The following is a 19,285-nucleotide window of genomic DNA, read 5'->3' on the forward strand; positions in this document are numbered from 1 at the left end:
CGTATGATGATCAGATAGGAACAACAGTTAAGAAAATCTTCCATATTAAAGACATTTTCTTCCGCAGCCAAGCAATTACCCTGTCCCATTGGTATATGCATTTCGTATTGCTGTCTTCTTTCCACTTAATAAATTTAAACTCAACTACTAGCATTTACAGAAAAAAACACAACACAGACGTATGTTGTTGACTAGCACGATTACTGCATAGAGCAAACACAATATAAAACTAGATTTGTAATTGCTAGCAATAACGGATGGCACCCTTCCCCCATTGCCAGGTGAGCGGCAGCCATTTTGAAAATTCCCAAAGTCAAAGAATACATCTACACATGCAAATTGTCATTTTTGTAAAGTTATATTAAGTTTGGAGTATTTTGAGATTTTTGAGATTTTTGGTGTTTCCATGGTAACAGCGGCCATTTTGGAAATTCCAACTTCAAAATACAACTCTGCACATGTCGGTTACCATTCCTGTGAAGTTTCATCCAGTTTGCAGCATTTTGATTTTTTTTCGAAATTTTGAACATTTGTCCTGCAACCATGGTTACAGTAGATTATTCCAAAATTCTAAAAGCAGACATCTTATTGCCTCATGTCATGTGATATATCAATGCAGTTTCATTTACTTTGGTGCATTACTCTCTGAGAAAATGCAGATTTTATGCAATTTTCCATAGGGCCAATGCAAAACTTGCCCCTAGTTTCCATGACAACGGCGGCAATTTCGGATTACCCAAATATTGTTTTGACATCTTAGCGTACCCGGTAACATTTTTATAAAGTTTCATCCAGCTGAGTGTTATAACGAAAGAGTTATAATTTTTGATATTTAAGCTGTTTCCATGGTTACGGCAGCCATTTTGAAAATTCCAAAGTCAAACTGGAAATCAGCACATGCCAGTTGACATTCCTGTGGAGTTTCTTCCAGTTTGGAACACTTTGATTTTTTTCGCATTTTTGCTGTTTCCATGGAAACGGCGGCCATCTTTTACCATTCCATACCAAGGTGCACAACTTTACATGGGGGTCCTCATTATAGTAAAGTTCCATCAACATTGGTCCATAGGATTCCTAGAAACACGACGGACAAAATGTGTGGAAGAAGAATAAGAAAAACTAGAATTGCCATTGCAAGCAATAGCGGATGTCACCCTTCCCCCATTGCCACTAAGCGGTAGCCATTTCAAAATAATAAAACAGTGAATACAGATCTATGAACTGCGATATATCTTTTTGTAAATTTTGAGTTCATTTAGAGGATTGTCAAAAGTTTCACATTTCTTCTGTTTCCATGGCAACGGCAGCCATTTTGGAAATTCCAAAGTCAAAAGTCTCATCTGTACATGCCAGTTAACAATAATACTAAATTTCATTAAGTTTGGAGCATTTTGAAAATATTTGACATTTCTGCAGTTTCCATGGCAACGGTAGCCATTTTGGAAATTCCAACTTCAAAAATCTCATGCAGACCTGACAGTCAACAATCGTATTAGGTTTCATCCATTTTGGAGCATTTTGAAATTTTGGAAATTTTTGACATTGTGGTTGGTTACTATGGTTACAAAGACTTTTCCAAAATTTTAGTGGCAGATACCACATTGGTTCATGGGAGTGAACATACCATCAGAGTTTCAATGGATTTGACCTACCATTTTAAGAAAGTAAATACCACTTTTTAAGGTTTTTTAAGCATTTTGACCATTTTTGGCTTGTTTCCATGGTAACGGCAGACATTTTCGAAATTCCAACGCCAAATTTGACATCACCTTATGTTACTCATCATTACTGTGAAGTTTCATAAAATTTGGAGCATTTTGATATTTTGGAAATTTTTGGTGTGGTTTCCATGGCAACATAGTAGTTCCAATGAGAATTGCCATTGCAAGCAATAGCGGATGTCACCCTTCCCCCCATTGCCACTAAGTGGCAGCCATTTTGAAACATCTAAACAGTGAATGCAGATCTATGAATGTGATATATCTTTCTGTAAATTTTCAGTACAATAAGTGCATTGACAAAAGTGTCATTTTTCTGCTGTTTCCATGGCAACGGCAGCCATTTTGAAAATTCTAAAGTCAAAAGTCTCATCTATACATGTCAGTTGACAATAATATTAAGTTTTATTAAGTTTGGAGCATTTTGAACATTTTTGACATTTCTGCAGTTTCCATGGCAACGGTGGCCATTTTGGAAATTCCAACTTCAAAAGTCTCATGCAGACTTGAAAGTCAACAATCCTTTTAAGTTTCATTACTTTTTGAGCATTTTGAAATTTTTGAAATTTTTGACATTTTGGCTGGTTTCTTTGGTAACAGATACCATTCCAAATTTCTAATGGCAGATACCACATTGGTACATGGGAGGGAACATACCATCAGAGTTTCAATGGATTTGACCTACCATTTTAAGGAAGTAAATGCAACTTTTAATGGTTTTTAAAGCGTTTTTACCATTTTTGCCCTGTTTCCATGGAAACGGCAGACATTTTTGAAATTCCAACGCCAATTTCCACATCTACTAAAGTTGCTCATCGTTATGCTAAAGTTTCAAATGAATTGGAGCATTTTCATATTTTTGAAATTTTTGGTGTAGTTTCCATGGCAACATAGTAGTTCCAATACTGACCAAAATCACCCAAAACCAGTATATGCCTGGCACCTTCATTGTATCAAAATATAATGATTCTGAGTTTAAGCATCTCCAAATTATTCACCAAAAACAAAAACTGGAATTTTTCACAATTGTTCCGTTTCCATGGTAACGGCAGCCATTTTTTTTGGTCTTGAGACCCACTGCAACCCGAAATTTTTTGTTCCTCATTATAGTTCACTATCATCAAGAGTCAGGTTCCATTGTCTCCAAAAAAGCTGCCGGACAAAAATCATTGGAAGAATAAGAATAATAATAACAAAGAAACGGAGGAATAACAATATGTCACCCGACATTGTCGATCGGGTGACATAATAAGAAAAAAAAGAAACGTAGAATAACAATATGTCACCCCAACTCCGTTGAGGGTGCCATAACTAGAATTGCCATTGCAAGCAATAGCGGATGTCACCCTGGTTCCCCAATTGCCACTAAACGGCAGCCATTTCGAAATTTTCCATCAGTGAATGCATATACATCCATTACAACAGATCTATCTGTCAATTTTCATAGCTTTAGGTACGTTTTTCAATTTTAAACAATTGTGCTGTTTCCATGGCAACGACGGCCATTTTGAAAATTCAAAGTCAAAAGGTACATTCTTTTTTACTGTTTAACATTTTGGTAAAGTTTTATGAAGTTTTGAGTATTTTGAAATTTTTGCCTTGTTTCCATGGTAACGGGTGCCATTTTGGAAATTCCAAAATGAAAACCCACATCAAGATTTGCCAGGCATTCGTTCTGCATAATTATAAATATTTTTTAAAGAATTTTCAAAATTTTGATATTTTTGATCAGTTTCCATGGCAACATTATAGATCTGAGGGTTCCCAAAATCATCCAAAACATGTATATAGAGAACAGCTACAATGTGTTAAAAGTTGATGATTCAAAGTTCAGGCATTCTCAAATTGTCCACTAAACCCTAAAATCTCATTTTTACACTCTTTTACTGTTTCCATGGCAACGGTGGCCATCTTGGAAATGCCAACCCCCGATTGCACATCTGCACATGGAGGTCAACAATATTAAATAGTTTCAACATAATTCGTTCATCCAATTCCGAGAAATAGTCTGGACAAAAAGTGTGGAATAATAATAAAAATAACTAGATTTGTAATTGCTAGCAATAACGGATGGCACCCTTCCCCCATTGCCAGGTGAGCGGCAGCCATTTTGAAAATTCCCAAAGTCAAAGAATACATCTACACATGCAAATTGTCATTTTTGTAAAGTTATATTAAGTTTGGAGTATTTTGAGATTTTTGAGATTTTTGGTGTTTCCATGGTAACAGCGGCCATTTTGGAAATTCCAACTTCAAAATACAACTCTGCACATGTCGGTTACCATTCCTGTGAAGTTTCATCCAGTTTGCAGCATTTTGATTTTTTTTCGAAATTTTGAACATTTGTCCTGCAACCATGGTTACAGTAGATTATTCCAAAATTCTAAAAGCAGACATCTTATTGCCTCATGTCATGTGATATATCAATGCAGTTTCATTTACTTTGGTGCATTACTCTCTGAGAAAATGCAGATTTTATGCAATTTTCCATAGGGCCAATGCAAAACTTGCCCCTAGTTTCCATGACAACGGCGGCAATTTCGGATTACCCAAATATTGTTTTGACATCTTAGCGTACCCGGTAACATTTTTATAAAGTTTCATCCAGCTGAGTGTTATAACGAAAGAGTTATAATTTTTGATATTTAAGCTGTTTCCATGGTTACGGCAGCCATTTTGAAAATTCCAAAGTCAAACTGGAAATCAGCACATGCCAGTTGACATTCCTGTGGAGTTTCTTCCAGTTTGGAACACTTTGATTTTTTTCGCATTTTTGCTGTTTCCATGGAAACGGCGGCCATCTTTTACCATTCCATACCAAGGTGCACAACTTTACATGGGGGTCCTCATTATAGTAAAGTTCCATCAACATTGGTCCATAGGATTCCTAGAAACACGACGGACAAAATGTGTGGAAGAAGAATAAGAAAAATAAGAAAAAAAAGAAACGTAGAATAACAATATGTCACCCCAACTCCGTTGAGGGTGCCATAATAAAAACTATAAATAAAAAAAAGAATCGTACAATAACAATATGTCACCCGACCTCCGTCAGGGTGACATAAATATAAAAATAAATAAACTACTAGCCTACGGAGTTGGCTGCATAGCCGTCTTTGCTTGGATCACTCTTCCACCTACCATTGCGTGTCCAGCACCTTCACCGTTGAGTCTTTTTTAGACGAAACGCGCGTCTGGCGTAAATACAAAATTTTGATCCTGGTATCTATGAGGAGTTTATCCCATTAACAATCGGTCTAGCAAATCTTTTAGCTAATACAATTAAACTTTCAACAAAAGAATTATTTGTAGGGTCAATTTGACCACAAATTTCATGTGCCCACTCAATTGAATAAACAGCAGACTAACCTTACTGTATGTAGATCCGGATTCTAACAAATTAAAAACATAAATAAAAAGCAATATATATATAAAGGCGAGGCAGATTTTGAAATTAAACAACGTTTACTAACAAATGTTTCCTACTTTAAAAAAACATAGCTACTAGTATATTTTTCACAGTACTTGATTCCAATAAATGTGTAGAATAATGATAAGCTGACAACGGACCTGTATAAAGGATGAGTTTCATCGAAGCCACTGTACCACGGCGTCACGTACAAACTCTTTTTGCTTTATTCCTGTGCAAAAGAAATACCTCAATCAAAATATCTGATTTTAAAAGCTATCATTACATAATTCAAAGGATTTGCTAAAAAAATATCAGTATTACCTGTCCCTCTAACAATAAAAACACTTATCACGCAACACGTGAAGCAGGATCTGCTTACTCTTCCGGAGCATCTGAGATCCCCCTAGTTTTTGGTGGGGTCGTGTTGTTTATTCTTTAGTTTTCTATGTTGTGTCATGTGTACTATTGTTTGACTGTTTGTCTTTTTCAGTTTTAGTCATGGCGTTGTCAGTTTATTTTGGATTTATGAGTTTGACTGTCCCTCTGGTATCTTTCGTCCCCTTTTTTTAAATGGTCTAATGAGTCTTATGTAGACGAAACGCGCGTCTTGCGTACTAATTTATAATCCTGGTACCTTTGATAATAATTTCAAATGACATTGGATATAAAATTTGGTGGTGGTGCTAACCAGTTGTTTTCCCCTTGCCAATTTTGCGTGAAAGCGTTTACTATTTACTAAAAAAAAAACATTTACTATTATAATCAGTAGCAAATCTATCTACAAAATGTTTTTCCCAAAGCTCATAAAGCATGTCAAACACTTCAAAATTAATTCCCTAATCATCACAATCTGAACATCTGCTTAAATTATCAGCTATTTTGTTTTGTTCCCGAGGAACCAATTGTGTCTTAATACTTTCTACTACCGTTCTTTATTATGCTTGTAACTTTTTTATTATCAGTATTCAGATGTACTCTGCGATTTTTCAGGATTGTAACAGAACTTTTGACTACTCTTCTTACTGCTTCAAACTATCTCCATATAGAGCTTTTAACAATTTCAGATAACAACCAGTTACTAGTCACAGTTATCAAACTTTTATTTGGAACTTCTAGACCATAATCAGTCATTTTCATAATATAATCAGTCACAGATAGACTCTGTATCAGCTGGGACTACATATTCCCCAAACCCCACACCTGAAGCGTCAGTATACGCCATAAAATTGCAAAAATCTGACTGATGCAGATTAAAACCCTTTCTATTGAACTTTTTTTAAGTTCTCAAACCAAAAATATAGCTCTTCGATAGCTACAGAATTCAACACCACAAGTGAGTTCCAACTTGCTCTCATTATAAGACAATTGTAAAGTTCTAAGTCTACGAACGTTTGCATTACATCATTGATATTATGTGTTCAAGAATACCAGCCACAAATCTAGCATTATACAAAAGCTTGCCTTTACCTACACTTTTCAATGTTTTGCCAATAACCGAAAGAAGTCTTTCGACTCTGTCTTCGGTAATACTTGATTTTCCAAATTGTTTTTCCCAAAATAACCATATCCCAGTAATATTCTGTACAGGCAACCAAATACATGTCTCTTTTGCTATTAAGAAAAAAAACTCTGTATAAAAAGATTGTCTTACAAAAATGCAAACACGGCGCGCGCAATCGAAATTACTGTCTCCGCTCAAACCATCATCTAAATACATTATGATTCTCGAACCTTGACTACTCAAGTACTTAACATCTTCTTTTGAAAATTTGGTAAATATATGACCAGGACTAGCAATTCCAAAAGGAAGAACCTAACTTTATATCTGGTTGTCCCTTCAAAATGCCACATAAAACCTGAATACTTTTTGTGATCTGAAAATATTTCTATGGGAGGATAGGCGCTTTTTAAATCAAAGCGAAACAGATCATTTACTTTATTTAATAGTTGCTTTGCAACTGATCCATCCTCAAACTCAAATTTAAATGCAATCAAGAAAAAATCTAGTTTTTGTTGATCTGTACATAAGGTTAGTTCGTGTACTTCTAAAATACACTTCTTATCTAATAATTTAGAAATTGCACCATTTACAAAAACAGAGTTATCTCAAGATGATTTATTATTTCTGAGAACACAGCTGTCTGGAAGACTTTTAAATGGAATACAATAACCTTGCAATAACTTTTAAAATGTACTCACTTCCATTTTTGTATTGCCTTTAAGTTATTTAATTTACCTACTGGTGTCAAAACGTTCACCCGTAAATTTAAATGAACAGACGTCTGGTCATTAACCTCGTCATACCTGACTGAGCCGTTAACATGATTGACCATTGTTTCGTTTACCTCTTTGTGAGTGATCAGAATTCACTAAACGACTCCCCCTTCTAGATTAAAATTTGTAGCTTAAATCCCAAGCTAAATTACAACAGTTATAAAAAAAATTACTTAACTTTGGACGTTTCTTTTCAGGACGTACACTCATTCGGTCAATGACCAAGCCTGTAACAATTGAAACAAACACCATGCTTCCTTGATACTGTCTGTCGATCTCTGCTACCACAGGAACTCGCGTGTTTTACATAAGAGTCAGCGCGGGATTTCCTCTTCACTCTGTCTGCTTTGGTCTTCCTTTCCGCTCTATTTTGTGCCCGAAATATCTTTCTGTCGTTTTCCGAATCATCATCCGACAAAGAATTTGGGGTATACTCCTACACAAATTTCTACGCACATTCTGAAGAGTGCCATTTTTTTCTCGCTAATTTAAAAGTTCAATACCTTCAGATATCTTCTGTTTAGCCCTTGCAGAAGATGGAACTTTTGGCTCGATAACAGATTCCGATTCTTTCAAAGCAACGGACACTTTCTTGCAGTAGTATACCGCTGTTCGAAACTCATAAATCGATAGAGAAAAAACAAATCCGGGTTACAAACTAAAACTGAGAAAAACGCATAAAATATAAGAGGAGAACAAATACACAACATCAATACAACATTAAAATGTAACACACACACATTGTTTAAATCATCCGTAGCGTGACAGCACTCACAAAGAACAACGTTCACAGTAAAGGCTAGAATTAAGGGACTGTTCAATATTTACCAGATGGATGGGCCGATGCATTCTTAATATTATTTAATTAAAAAAGTTTATGCCCCTCTTCTTAGATTATGAAAAATAGTACTTGCCCATCTAAAAAAATCTATAAAAAAAGTACTTGCCCCTTTAAAACTATAAGACAATTAAAAATGATTTAGCTTCTTTTTCTATTTTAAAATTTTTCAATTTTTATGTCTTGAAATCAAAGAATAGACTTTGGTGTTAATACAAAGGTTACAATGTGCTAGTTAATTCCATATATATGTATATATTTATGTATGTATCAGAATCATACATTTTATTGTTTTTTTAAAACCAGTATAAATATAGAGGTACAGATTTGATTTTATATGTGCAGCCTCAAATACAATATTGATTTAAGATAAAAGGAAATAATTTAGATTAAGGGACAATAACTCTTGGACTAATTAACATATTATCATATGCTGAATTACTTATTATTGTAATGATAACAGAGCATGCTTATAGTTCAAATATCAATGTCCCTTTATCTCTTCTACTTTTTCAAAAAAGAAATTATGGTCTTTTTAAGCAAATATAGGCAGACATGTTTTTGACTATGATGCAGACTTTTTCGCCTTTTAATTCATTCCCTGAAATTAGACAACTAAACAACAAACTATCAAACAACCTGGCATTCAGTAAGATCAATGTATAAGTGAGATAGCTGTACAGTTATATGAAAATCTAAGTCGATTTGAAAAAGTTATAAAAAAAATTCAAGGTGACCATCTGAATCTAGTCTAAACTTAAAATTGTAGTTTTTTTTTAGCCTATTAAGGATGTACACCTCTGAGGAGCCAAACATTTCTAGAATTAAACTTTTTTCTAAACTGATTTTTGGGTTTATAAAACTGTAACAAAATAATTGGTGAAGAAAAAACCATATGGTGGTGCACTTCTTTTTTTGCTTCGGCCCTTTGAAAATGCCCAATGTTGATGATTTTCCCATTTTCATCGATTTTTACCTATTATCGGGCTATTATCCTGAAAAAAAATCACAGTTCCGCAATTAAACTTTTTTTCATATTTTCTATAAAGATGAAGTCAACCAATCTAGCTGAATAAATTTTACTTAAAAAAAACTATAGGTAGGTGTTAATATAAGAAAGTTTTATCATATTTCGACGCTTTTTTGTTTAAAATTTAAATTGCTGTCAATTTTGTATTTTTGTGATTTTTCTCTGTTTTTAGAACAAAATGTATATTATTTCAACTTTTTTGTTATAAATGATTGAAAAAATACATATCTAAGAAATTTGAAAAGCCCAAAATGATATGGGATGTACATGATTCTTGTAAAATCATTTTTTGTATCCCTCACCCATTTTCTCAAAATTTGGGCTAAAAATACTGACTTGATTGGTCGTAACATTTGAAAACCGGATTACTCAAAAACCATACGTTGTTAATACACAATTTTTTCACAGAGTTATATTTGATTACATTTTTTTTTTAAATTCATTGATATTTTCCACTTGTATCACATGATTTGGAAATAATTCAAGAACGAGATTTCAACGAGAATAAACGAGACTCAAAAGTCAGAAGAATACATCCGTAAGAAAATCCATAAAAATGACAACAAAAAAACAAAGTACTTAACAGCCTTGCATTCAGTAAGATCGATATAAAATTGATATAGCAGTAGCGTTTTATGAAACTGCAAGTTGGTTTGAAAAAGTTCTGAAAAAAATTAAAGATCACTTTCTTGAAATAACCTAAAACTGAAAATTTTAGCTTTTCCTTAAATCTTTTGGTTAAATCCATAAGAATGACAGAAACATACCAAAACTAACAAACAACTTGGTATTTTATAAAATCAATATATAAATGAAATAGCTGTAAAGATTTATGAAAATCCATGTTGATTTGAAAAAGTTATAAAAATATTTAAAGATGACTATCTGGATTTAGCCTAGACTGAAAATTTGAGCTTTTTTTACCTTTTTAAAAAATCCATAAAAATGAATTGGCTTTCTAAAAGATCAATATATAAATGAGATAGCTGTAGAGTTTTATTAAAATCCAAGTTGATTTGAAAAAGTTTTTTTCTTACCTATTAATTATTAATTAAATCCATAAATCTAACAGCAATACACCTAACTAATTAACAACTTGGTATTCTATAAGGTCAAAATAATTTAAAAGATAGTTCGAACAAAAAATTCTAGCTTCTTTTTTTCCTTAATTAAAATTCCTATAAAATATGTTCTTGCCCATCCACTAAATATTTAAAAAAAAAAGTTCTTGCCCATCCAAATATTTCCACAAAAAGTGCTTGCCCCGCCCCATTTTGCACTAGCCCATCCATCTGATAAATATTGAACGGTCCCTAACTATATAAAACCGTCGCTTTTCAACTTATTTTTTTTTTGCGCCAAAAGTTCCAACGCCTATATACTAGCATGTATTACACATCCGCAAGAAGACAATCAATTCCGGTATACTTATTTGCCTTGGAATTTTTATATTACACAATGTGACCTTTTACACCTTTGGTCGGACCAGATTGTCACACATAATATGCAAAAGGAATATATGTAATATACACCTTGCAATTGCCTGTCACATTAGTACATGCAGTTGGTATTGCGTTACAGTGCAGTGACTTTCTACACTAACGTGTGACCTCTAACACCTTCGATCGGCAAGATTGTCACATAAAATGCAGACTTGTTGTCTCTTTGACACATTATCATTCTCAATTCTAATTTAGTCAAATCGTTGAAGGAGTATTTAGAAATTTTGATCAACTATTTTATTATTTTTCTAGACGTTACTTACAACGATTACAAGAGGTACTGAGAGAACAGCCATATGATGGAAAACCATCCTGGTGTGAACAAAACAAATGGGCAAGCGCAAGGCAAAATATGTCAGTTTAAACTAATACTTCTAGGACAAAGTGGTGTAGGCAAATCTAGCTCTGTTCTACGATATATAAATGGACTATTCCATGAATACTCGGAAGCAACATTCAGACGTAATATAATTTTGACACTTTTAGATTTCTGTACAAATTAAAGTTAAACCCCCTTAAAATTGGAGTGCACAATTTAATGTATAGGATTTCTTATAATTATAAACATATAGACACATTTGGTTATATTATAATTCGTTTCTGTGAGTGTTGCATTTAAGTGTTTCTGTTGTGATGTTTGTTATCTTCGTCTTATACTTGATGCGTTTTCCTCAGTTTAAGTTTGAAACCCGGATCTGTTGGGTTTTTTTTCAATCGATTTTATGAATTTATAAATTTTGAACAGCGGTGTACTACTGTTGTTAATTTACATACATAAATTGATTGATATATATCTGTACTGTTTTAAAAGCAAATTTATGCCATTATATAAAGGTGAAACTTTTATTATATATTATATATTCTATCACCATATGTTGAATTCAATTTTGTGACAATGACAGATAATCATCAGTCCTAATAAAGCTTACAAGTTGGACTTCTTGAATTTAACTTTATATTTTATTATTTTTGTGGTTTTTTTTTCAGCTAGATTTGTAACGCACACCGTCTGTTTAGATGACACAACAGTAAAGTTCGTAATTTGGGACACATCTGGACAAAGTAGATTCTCCTGTTGGGGAGGAATACAATCCAGAGGCGCACATGCCGCTATTGTTGTTTATGACATCACTGATTACGTAAACAACGTTTGTTATAATTAGCACGAAACTTCAAATAATTTCTTATGACTTGTTGAAGCAGGTTCCAAACACTTGAAATCTCAAGTGAAACAAGATTTAAATTCATATTGGATTTTGAGGACATTTTAGTACTAAATAGACATTTGCATATTTTTTTTATGACATCCGTATATGTTCTACATACTTTATCAAATTACTATTCTTTCAAAAAGGTCATAAATTTTCGTCCTCGAGGGTATCACCAGTCCAGTAGTCAGCACTTATGTGTTGACATGAATATCGATTATATGTTCATTTTTTTTATAAATTTCCTTTCAAATTTTTTCGAAAAAACTAAGGATTTGCGTTATCCCAGGCATAGATTACCCCAGCCATATTTTTGCACAACCTTTGTGGAATTTTGAGTTCTCAATGCTCTTCAACTTTGTACTTATTTAGCTTATAACTTTTTTAATGTGAGCGTCACTGATTAGTCTTACGAAGACGAAACGCGCGCCTGACATATTAAATAATAATCCTGGTACATTTGACAACTATAAGGAAAGGTTCAGTATGCATAAGCTTATATAAGTGTCATTGGGGCGATATAAGAATTTAGTAAACTTTTGAACTGATGGATATTAGACATTCACATGAACATAAATGATAAGGGTACGAATGGCTATTCAGATTATTGAACCTATTGACATGAAACATGTTTCTTTCAATACAGGTAAACCTGGCTACACCAAATCCTGCATAAACCGAAAACCTGTATAAACCAAACATGTTCTTAAGCACCGTCGTATCAAATTGAATGCGTTGTGAACCTGATAAAACCGAACATCGGCTAAAACCGAACAAAATCTTAAGTCCCAAAGAAGTTCGGTTTAAACAGGTTTCACTGTATTTGCTTTTATTAGAAACAAGGTGTAGCTATAGGGGACATAGAAAATCAATGCTACTTTTCAGAAGTTATGTGTTTTGAAATGTCTATGGACAATTAAATTGTTAATGCCCATAAGTCCATTTTTTTTTGTAGAAGTAAAGAAATATTTATGTCAAAAATTATATCAGTATTGTCTTAGGCAGTTTTAGAAAATATACCCGATAAATAATTGTAAATAAAGACAACAGCAGTATACCGCTGTTCGAAATTCATAAATCGATTGAGAAAAAAACAAATCCGGATTGTAAACTAAAACTGAAGGAAACACATCAAATATAAGTGACACAGCTACGACACAACAGAAACACAACAATAAAATGTAACACACACAGAAAAAGAACTATAATATAGAAATGGACGCTTTCCTGACTTGGTGCAGGAAATTTTATGACAAAAATGGTGGGTTGAACTTGGTTTTGTGGCTAGCCAAACCTCCCGCTTTAATAGTAATGTTAAATATAACATTAAAATGACAACATTACATGACAGGACTACACAACAAATAAATGGGAGAACATATAGGACACAGAAAAACACGCGTAATAGCTATCAAAAGGTACGTGCGTTTCGTCCACACAAAACTGACCAGTGACGCTTAGATAAAAAGAAATGTGTAAGCCAAACAAGTATCGAGGACCAAAAATTCCAAAAAGTTGTACCTAATACGGCTTAGGTTTTCTGATAAATAATTGTAAAAGGAAATATTCCCTTTGAAATTTCATTTACAATGTATTTGAAAAGCACCCTCATGACAGCATTTCTTGTTGGAATTTTATGCGTATTTCATAAAAAAAAAGACCAAGGTCTTGGTAGAATTAGATAATCAGCAATGACAACATTTTTTTTTATTTAGTTATGCTTCTGGGAAATAAAAAAAAATGTATGAAAAACTGATACATGTATCTGACACCTAGATTTCTGTAAAAAGTTAAATCACAAAAATACTGAACTCCGAGGAAAATTCAAAATGAAAAGTCCCTAATAAAATGGCAAAATCAAATTATAAAACACATCAAACGAATGGACAACAACACAATACCGGCGATCCCTCTTTTTGGTAAATGACGTCATAAAGGCACACATAATTGACGATTTTTCCTGATGAATAACATGAAGGATTTTTATTTAAAAAAAAAATAGCTAAAAAATATAGTCATGATATTGGAGTTTATAAATATTTGCAAAGGCAGGAACATTAGAACCTGTTCTTTTATTATTTGTTTCATTTCTCATACATGTAAAATATCGCCTTTACATCATCTCAACATTGCTCAATGTATATTTATTATTTAATTTCATTATTAAAAACTAAAACTTGTTATATATTAAACATGTTTTATTGACATTTTGTGTATATGTGAATTGATAGTTTATAGATTGTTCGTAATAGACAACTTTTACCATTTCTTCAAATACTTTGGTTTTAGTAAACATTATTCGTGTGTTTAGGGGCATGGTCACTTCTGTTTCCCGTTTCCATGTTCAGAAAGTGGTTTGAAAAGTAGGATGCTATATTGCACAAATTATTCTGCAAAGTAATTCGTATAAATGACAATCAGCACTGCTGTCATAATTAGGAAATTGTTATTAAGAACCTACGATGCAAACATCGGGGGCGAATCCGATACTTTTTCTACTGTGGATTCATTAATATTCGTTGGATACCAATTTTCGTGGATTTCGTGGGTACAGGAGAACCACAAATTCAAATGGTCATCAAAATACAAATTTTGTAAAGGAATGAGTGTAGACTTTGCCAAAACCACGAAATTAAATATCCACGAATATGTAAGTTGTCCTCAAACCACGAAAATTGGTATCCACGAAAATAAATGAATCCACAGTATCCTTTATATGAAGGTACGGAATCGGCTGAGTTGTGACGAATAAGAACCTACGGAACAAACATTATTTCTAGTTTTAATATGACGTTCTTCGTTAGCTTTGGAAACAAAGCCATGTTCTAATTCAAATAGAACATAATTAGCTGCACGTGATTGACGTCACAATTGAAATTGCAACGTTAGATGAATTTCGAACAACGTCAGATATCAAAATAGAAATTTTTGTTTGTGTAGGAAATTAATAAAAACATTCTATGCTCTATGCTCATTTTAACATTGGTAGGCATTATATTTGTTAATATCTACGGAAGCTTATTAGGGACATAGAAAAAATAAATTTGACAGTGAACTTTATTTTCAAAGTCGAAATTTTGACTTTTAAAATCTCGAAATTTTGACTTTAACTTGAAATTTTGACTTTTCAAATCCCGAAATTTTGACTTAAACTTGAAATTTTGACTTTCTAAAATCTTGAAATTTCGACTTTTCAAAAAGTCGAAATTTTTACATTTTTGAAACTCGAAATTTCAACTTATAAAAAGTCAAAATTTCCACTTTAAACTCGAAATTTCGACTTATTTAAAACTCGAAATTTCAACTTATTTTAAACTCAAAATATCTACTTTTTTAAAACTCGAAATTTTAACTTATTTTAAACTCGAAATTTCAACTTATTTTAAACTCAAAATTTCGACCTTTTTGTAAACTCAAAATTTCGACTTTTTTTTAAATCGAAATTTCGACTTTGATCTCAAAATTTCGACTGTTGAAATCTCGAAATTTTTACTTTTTCTAAGTACTTTTAAAACTTTGATGTTAGTATTCAAACAGTTATTACAATTTTAGAAGGAGTAGACATGGACGCAAATTATTAAAGCGTCATTTACTTATTTTGGCAATTTATATTCAGAAACTGGTTTTGTTTTTAAATTAGGATATGGATTAGCATTTAATATTGAAGAAACCATTCATAAGGACATGCATGTTGACAGAATCCCCCCCAATATTCCATGTTTAAGTTTCCACGACAGTGTCATAGGATCGTCAGATCTGAGGACATTTAGCATCACAGTTTCAAAGGCCTGTTTGGTATACCAATAGCAAGTCACTGACTTTGCCTTGTTTAAACAATGTTAAATCAAGTAGCCAAAAATGCCATGCATATTCAGAAAGACCAATGAGCTGCCCCAGTTTTCTAGTTTTGGCAGTTTGCATTCTTATAACACAACTATTATCCCTTGTCTTTATATATAAGACTGTTTAATAAAAGTGTGTCGTAATATAGGTGTGTCGGAATAGCGGGGTTACTTGATACACATATCTGAAGTCCAGACTTGAAATATGTATTTGAACGTGAAACATATTTTATTTATTCTTTGGCAAGAACAAAATTTTCTATCTAAAATAACCTCTTTAAAATGGTTTAGTTTATTAAAATATGCTTATGAATCTTTTGTGGATAGTTGTCTCATTGGCAATCATACCGCATCTTCTTTTTTATATTATGATATAAATGACTGTGAAAGTGATAATCGCTAATCATAAAATACTGAGGAAAAGTAGAAAATTTAAGTTTAAAAAAAGTCGAAATTTTGAGTTTAAAAGAAGTCGAAATGTTGAGTTTAAAAGAAGTCAAAATTTCGAGTTTAGAAGAAGTCAAAATTTCGAGTTTAGAAAAAAGTTGAAATTTCGAGTTTTGAAATAGGTCGAAATTTCAAGATTTTAGAAAGTCAAAATTTCAAGATAAGAAAAGTTAAAGTAAAGTAGAAATTTTGAGATTTGAAATGTCAAAATTTCGACTTTGAAAAAAGGTTCACTGCCAATTTTTTTTATGTCCCTAATACGCTTCCGTAAATATCTCAATATTAAATGTTTACAAATATAATGGCTACACATAGAGCATGGCATGAAAGATCTATTTCTTAATTTATCCTGCATAGTGAAGACCACTAAGACGCTTGATGAATGTTAATAGTGTAGGTATACCGGCGATCCCCTCTATTTGGTGACGTCATTAAGGCACACATAATTGACGATTTTTCTCGATGAAGAACATAGAACTAAAATTGTCAATTCATTTAATAAATAGTTAGTTCTACAAACCTCTAAAGGTCGCAGTACCGTCTTGGATTATTAAAATCGTGTACTATTTCTTTTTCCAGGACACATTTTCGAAGGTCAGGGAATGGGTAAATATGTTAGAGAGCCGAACTAGTCCAAACATTGTTATTGCTTTAGCAGGAAACAAGTCAGATCTGGCCAACAAAAGAATGGTAGAATTTGATGTGAGTACTCTCTACTTATTTCACTGAAATAACTTTCATAGTTTGTATATAAGATTCATTAATTAAAATGTAATAATCATCATGATCTTTGAGCATTTGAGGGCCGATAAGCACAAAACTAAATATCGGATAACGTCACTCCGCTGATGTCATACAACAATGGTGTATCAAAATAAATAAGAATGCATAGAAAAAGATATGCATAGTGATTTTCTACTTCATTTCCATTCAATAGTCTTTGGTCAATGTAATAAAAAGAATGTCTAATCCTATAATTAAAATATTGAGAAATATTCAATTCTTAACTGACAAACACTGATATGTGTATCCATGATGAGACAGCAACCCAACAACAACAAAATGTCAAATGGCATCTAGATGTAAAAAAAGTCTTAACAATAGATAAGTGTCTATAGAATAACGTCAAGCTCTTAATTTTAGCAGTTTATATCTTTATCAAGTAAGATTTGTGCGAGACATAGGTTTCATGAAAGAGAATTTTTTGTCCCACCAAGTGGCATAATATTTTAGTCAGCCTCCTAATTTAAATGGCAAATAAACTCATCATAGATACCAGGACTAAACTTTAAATCTACGCCAGACACGCGTTTCGTCTGCACATGACTCATAAGTGACGCTCGAATCCAAAAAAGTTTAAAAGGTCAAATAAAGTACGAAGTTGAAGAGCATTAAGGGCATACGATACAGTTACAGGGAAGGTAATGACGTTGCTAACGTAATTTGTTATTTTTGCGACGTCAAACTGTGACATATCGGGAAAAGATGCATTTTTCGACTGATTTGTATCATTCAATTTAATCTGAAAACGAGTTCATGGACCCCTATTTTTCAAAACGGCATTTGGTTTCATTTTGCAGGGAGACTATTCCACCCAAATTTTATAAAACTGTAAATAGAGGATTTTTTTTAATTGTGATAAACATGGAGTAAAAAATTACGTTTTTTACTCAATTCATGAACATTTGATAAATATGAGTTATTTTTGAATAATAAATTGCATATTTTTAAGGATATTTACAAAATACAGAAATTACCGATTATTTAACAAAAAACAATTTGTTTTTATCTTTTATAACAAAAAAGTTATGTCTTTCTTTCGAAAAAGAAATTACGGCCACAAATCTGAATTTCGAGCAAATATACAAAATTTCGACCTCATTTTACTCAAAAAGTAGCACATGAAGGTATATTTTTTTTATTACATATTTGATTTAATCAGGTAAAAAATTGCCTATATGCAAATTTTCATGAACTTGTAAATACAGGATCAAAACTGTATCGTATGCCCTTAATTAAGGACCAAAATTCCTAAAAGTTATGCCAAATACAACTAAGGTAATCTATGTCTGAGGTAGAAAAGCCTTAGTTTTTCAAAAATTCAAAATTAAAAAAAACCAGTTAATTTATCAATACAACCATATCAATGATAATGCATGTCAAATTAGAGTTTTAATCCCAATTTGATGGTTCACTGAACATAGAAAATGATAGTGCAAGCGGAGCATCAATGGACTTAGTCTTAATAATTATGACGTCTTCGAAGGCTAATTTAAATTTTTGATTTCACGTCTACTCGCGACGATACAAGACCTCAAAGAAAAAATATATAATAGCCTTGCAAGACGTCATAATTATTTGGACTACCATAGACTATGTACCATTTATTGTTTCCAAGTAATTTTGTTTTTGATTTGTAGAAAGCACAAGCGTATGCTGAAGAAAACGGTTTCTTATTTATGGAAACATCAGCTAAGACAGCCATGAATGTAAATGAAATATTTTTGGCAATAGGTAAGAAAGAACTGTGGGGTTGATAAATAGCTGATACTCAGTAAATCCAATCAAAGTATTTTCTATATATTATTATAACACAAGCAACACGACGTTTGCCACATGTGGAGCAGGATCTTGGCGTTGTCAGTTTATTTTCTATTTACGAGTTTTACCGTCCCTCTGGTATCTTTCGTCCCTCTTTTCTAGTAGAATTTATAATTAGACAAGAGATGCCAGCAATCTTTATAAACAGTCTGATTAGTCTTTTAAGTTTATATAAACTACGGATCCTAGCTAATGCATCTTGGGTAATATTTTCAAAAATATACACCGTTTCAGAATTTTATGCATCTTGGGTAATATTTTCAAAAGTATACACCAGAAACGTCCTGATTGGTTAAAAATGTCATAAACACTCTAAATTAAACCAATGACGTGGCGTTATTATCATCTTGAGGTTCAAAGAATGAAACTATCCATGATGCTTTATGTTCTGAAACGGTCATTTTGGACTTAAT

The 19,285-nt window shown here is 32.5% G+C and overlaps 1 protein-coding gene across 1 annotated transcript in view; it reads left to right on the forward strand.

The window, feature by feature from the left end:
• Positions 1–19,285, forward strand: part of LOC134694017 (ras-related protein Rab-5C-like) — a 34,753-nt gene that overhangs the window by 14,619 nt on the left and 849 nt on the right. Inside the window, exons 2-5 of the mRNA XM_063555017.1 lie at positions 11,027–11,236; positions 11,762–11,913; positions 16,851–16,973; positions 18,692–18,785. Of these exons, the coding sequence (XP_063411087.1) occupies positions 11,071–11,236; positions 11,762–11,913; positions 16,851–16,973; positions 18,692–18,785 (535 nt within the window). The 5' untranslated portion in view covers positions 11,027–11,070. The remainder of the gene's footprint in view (positions 1–11,026; positions 11,237–11,761; positions 11,914–16,850; positions 16,974–18,691; positions 18,786–19,285) is intronic.

Source organism: Mytilus trossulus, chromosome 13 (assembly GCF_036588685.1).
Source record: "Mytilus trossulus isolate FHL-02 chromosome 13, PNRI_Mtr1.1.1.hap1, whole genome shotgun sequence".
NCBI classification, from domain to species: Eukaryota; Metazoa; Mollusca; class Bivalvia; order Mytilida; family Mytilidae; genus Mytilus; species Mytilus trossulus.